Below are 3,222 nucleotides of genomic sequence, written 5' to 3' on the forward strand. Positions count from 1 at the left end.
TTGACATCCCCCTCTAGCCATACATTGATCTTTTCACCTGCAGTGCCACAGAGTTTGACGGACTGGAAGTGAGGTCGATCCCATACACTGGCGATAGGGATCTATTGTGATGTACCGTCTATGCTGCAAGTGAGGTCACTACAGTACTAGTCCCGACCAGTCAATGTTGTAAAGTAGGGAATTAGTAAACATTGTTTTGATAGTAGTACCATGTATTGGGACGCTGCAAAAAACATGTTTTCTACCATCTATGAAGCACGCGTTCTATTGAAGGATTTTGTGCTCTTACCCTAAACCCTAGCACATTCATGGGTGCTAGTGTGTCATGATTTGCCCATCAACAAGAAAGAAGAGACATACAGTATGAGAGAGAGAGACTATGAACTCTAAATTAAATGATTATTGATGGCCTACCTCCTTCCCAAAATTAATTAATTCCAAGGATTAAACTAAGTTACACTTTTTGTAAGTCCTATCAGCTTTATAATTAACCAAGAATAATAGCAATATTTATGACACTAAAGTAGATTATGAAAATATATGTGAAGGTGTATCTAGTGATACCTCATTTGATGTTATAAATATTGGTTTTTCTATGAATTTGGCTAAACTTGACTTGGAACAAATGTAGAAATTGATTTAATTATTTTGTGACAATAGTTGTTTACATATATATACCGTGACATAATAATCATAAAAAACAAGGTTCCCGTGCAGAGTCAGGAATGACGATAATCGTGGTGCCCGAAGACAAATAAGGACAGGCATGGGAGGAAGAATCGATGCCTATGCGTGCTGTATGTGTGATAAATGTGGATAGAGTGACAGTACACAGTTGGATAACTCGCTCCTCGGATTCACCCATGGCGGCGACTGGATCGGGCAGCGGCGGCAGACAGAATGAGGAGGCGAGGCGGCGGTGGAGCCTGGCCGGCAAGACGGCACTCGTCACCGGAGGAACCAAAGGCATCGGGTAGGAGGAGGAGTACGTGCGTATATATATATATATATATATCAATCAACCATATGCATCCATGCATATCGATCGGGTTCATGCTCATGTCAGTGGATGCATGCATGCATATATGACATATTTATAGGCTTGCGATCGTGGAGGAGCTGGCGAGCCTTGGCGCCAGGGTGCACACCTGCTCCCGCACCGCCGGCGACCTGGACGCATGCCGTCGCCGGTGGGCCGACAAGGGCGCTGGCGACAACGTGATCACCACCTCCGTCTGCGACGTGTCCTCGGAACGCGACAGGGAGAACCTGGTCGCCACCGTGCGCGACCTCTTCGGCGGCAGCCTCCACATCCTTGTCAACAACGCCGGCGGGTCCCTGTACAGGCCGGCGGCGGCCACCACGCCCGACGACTACGCGCGCGTCATGGCCACCAACCTCGATTCGTGCTTCCACCTTAGCCGCCTCGCCCACCCGCTCCTCCGGCGGGTGGAGGCGGCGGACGGCGGCGCCGTGGTGGTACACATGTCCTCCGTGGCGGCCTTCGTCGCGTACCCGGCGCTGTCCGCCTACTCGGTCAGCAAGGGTGCCCTGCAGCCTCTCACAAGGAGCCTCGCCGCCGAGTGGGCGCCGCACGGTGTCCGCGTCAACTGCGTCGCGCCGGGGGTCATCGACAGCACGGGCATCTCCGGCACGACGCTGGGCGACGCCGGCAGGGCGCGTAGGCTGGCGGAGATGGAGATGTCGCGGGTGCCCATGCGCCGCTTCGGCACGCCGCAGGAGGTGGCCGCGCTCGTCGCCTTCCTCTGCATGCCCGCCGCCTCCTACATAACTGGTCAGGTCATCTGCATTGACGGCGGACGAACCGTTGCCGCCAAACTGTGACTGGAGTGCAATGCAATGCAACCTCGCTCTGTTGCCACAATTCCATCTGCAACTGCAAATTCGATATGATGCAATGCAATTTAATTTCTTTGTCACGTTCATGCCTAGCCAGGATTAGAATACAGCTGAATAATTATATAGTAGCTAGTATAAACGATAAGAACAAATCCGGAATCGATTGTCATCCAACAAAATACACAAGCAATCAATCCTTGTCATCCCAGACTTTATTCATACAGCGGCAGGAAATTTGATGGGCTCCATGGGAAGTGATAGACGCTGTGAGCTTCAACTGCCTCCAAAACCTATCCACAGCTAGCGCAGGGTGAACAGATGAGGGCCAGTGAGAGCAGGATTGACAACTGTGGCGAATCCCAGGAACAAAATTTCAGCCGGGTGGGCTTAGTACTGTAAGGATTTGTTCTGTCATAGAGTAGAAAATGCTGCAACATGTAAAGTAAGATGTACTGAAGCAATATTACTCGTGGTGGACCCGCTGTGAACATGTATCATGTATATAGCCATTTCCTATGCAGTGCCCTGTGGCCCCAGCAGAATATTAAATCCTCAAGGACAAAGTAGAAAAGAACTTGAGATACAACAACCGTGTCCTGCAAAAAATGTAAGCCTTTCTTGTTCAACTCGAACATTGGTGCTTTCGTGCTTACGTACATATGCTGAGATAGCGAGATATATGAGAAGAATATAATACTAGTAATAAGGCAATTACATAGCTGATTTAGTTAGGAGAGAGGACCGAGTGCATACCAATGTGGCGGAGGAAGAGAGCTCCTCTCTCAATACGAAACATGAACCAAAAGATTGCCCATACACACAGTTTGTGAAGTTTGGCGTTGTAGCATTATTAGTATCTCCGCCATGGATGAATGGAGCAACCATGGCTGAATCATTTGCAAATTGTATTGTACTATTACCGCCACTGTTGCCAGCATGAAGATCCTGTGTCGTGTATAAGAAATTATTTATAACAATTTATTGTAAGTAAATAAAATATAAAACTAAAACAATAAATGTAAGTCATTTACGATTAATTGGTTTGGATTAACACTTCCGTCTCTATTCTCTGCAGTATTATTTGTAGCATCTCCTGTCAACAAAAATAATTAATATATAAGTTAGACTTTTTCCTGGGAACAAAATCAGCTAGGAAAGGTAGGATCAATACCTTTTGTCTTGGAACTTTTCTTTTTCTTCTTTAATGTATTTTTTTCAACTGCACTTTGGAGTCGCTTATTCTTTGGGCCCTTTATGACAAAATTTAAAGGTGTTTCGTTCGAAAAAAAAAGAAAATTTAAAGGTGTTTAATAACCAAAAAATACATAGTATGATTTTCTCCATGCTTATAATAATCAAACT

The 3,222-nt window shown here is 46.5% G+C and overlaps 1 protein-coding gene across 1 annotated transcript; it reads left to right on the forward strand.

Moving 5' to 3' along the window:
• On the forward strand, nucleotides 864-2,187 carry LOC8086043 (tropinone reductase homolog At5g06060). The gene is made up of 2 exons (XM_002450033.2): nucleotides 864-973; nucleotides 1,101-2,187. Exons 1-2 carry the CDS (start codon nucleotides 864-866, stop codon nucleotides 1,843-1,845), a joined length of 855 nt encoding a protein of 284 aa, XP_002450078.1. The 3' UTR covers nucleotides 1,846-2,187.

Source organism: Sorghum bicolor, chromosome 5 (assembly GCF_000003195.3).
Source record: "Sorghum bicolor cultivar BTx623 chromosome 5, Sorghum_bicolor_NCBIv3, whole genome shotgun sequence".
Classification (NCBI taxonomy): Eukaryota; Viridiplantae; Streptophyta; class Magnoliopsida; order Poales; family Poaceae; genus Sorghum; species Sorghum bicolor.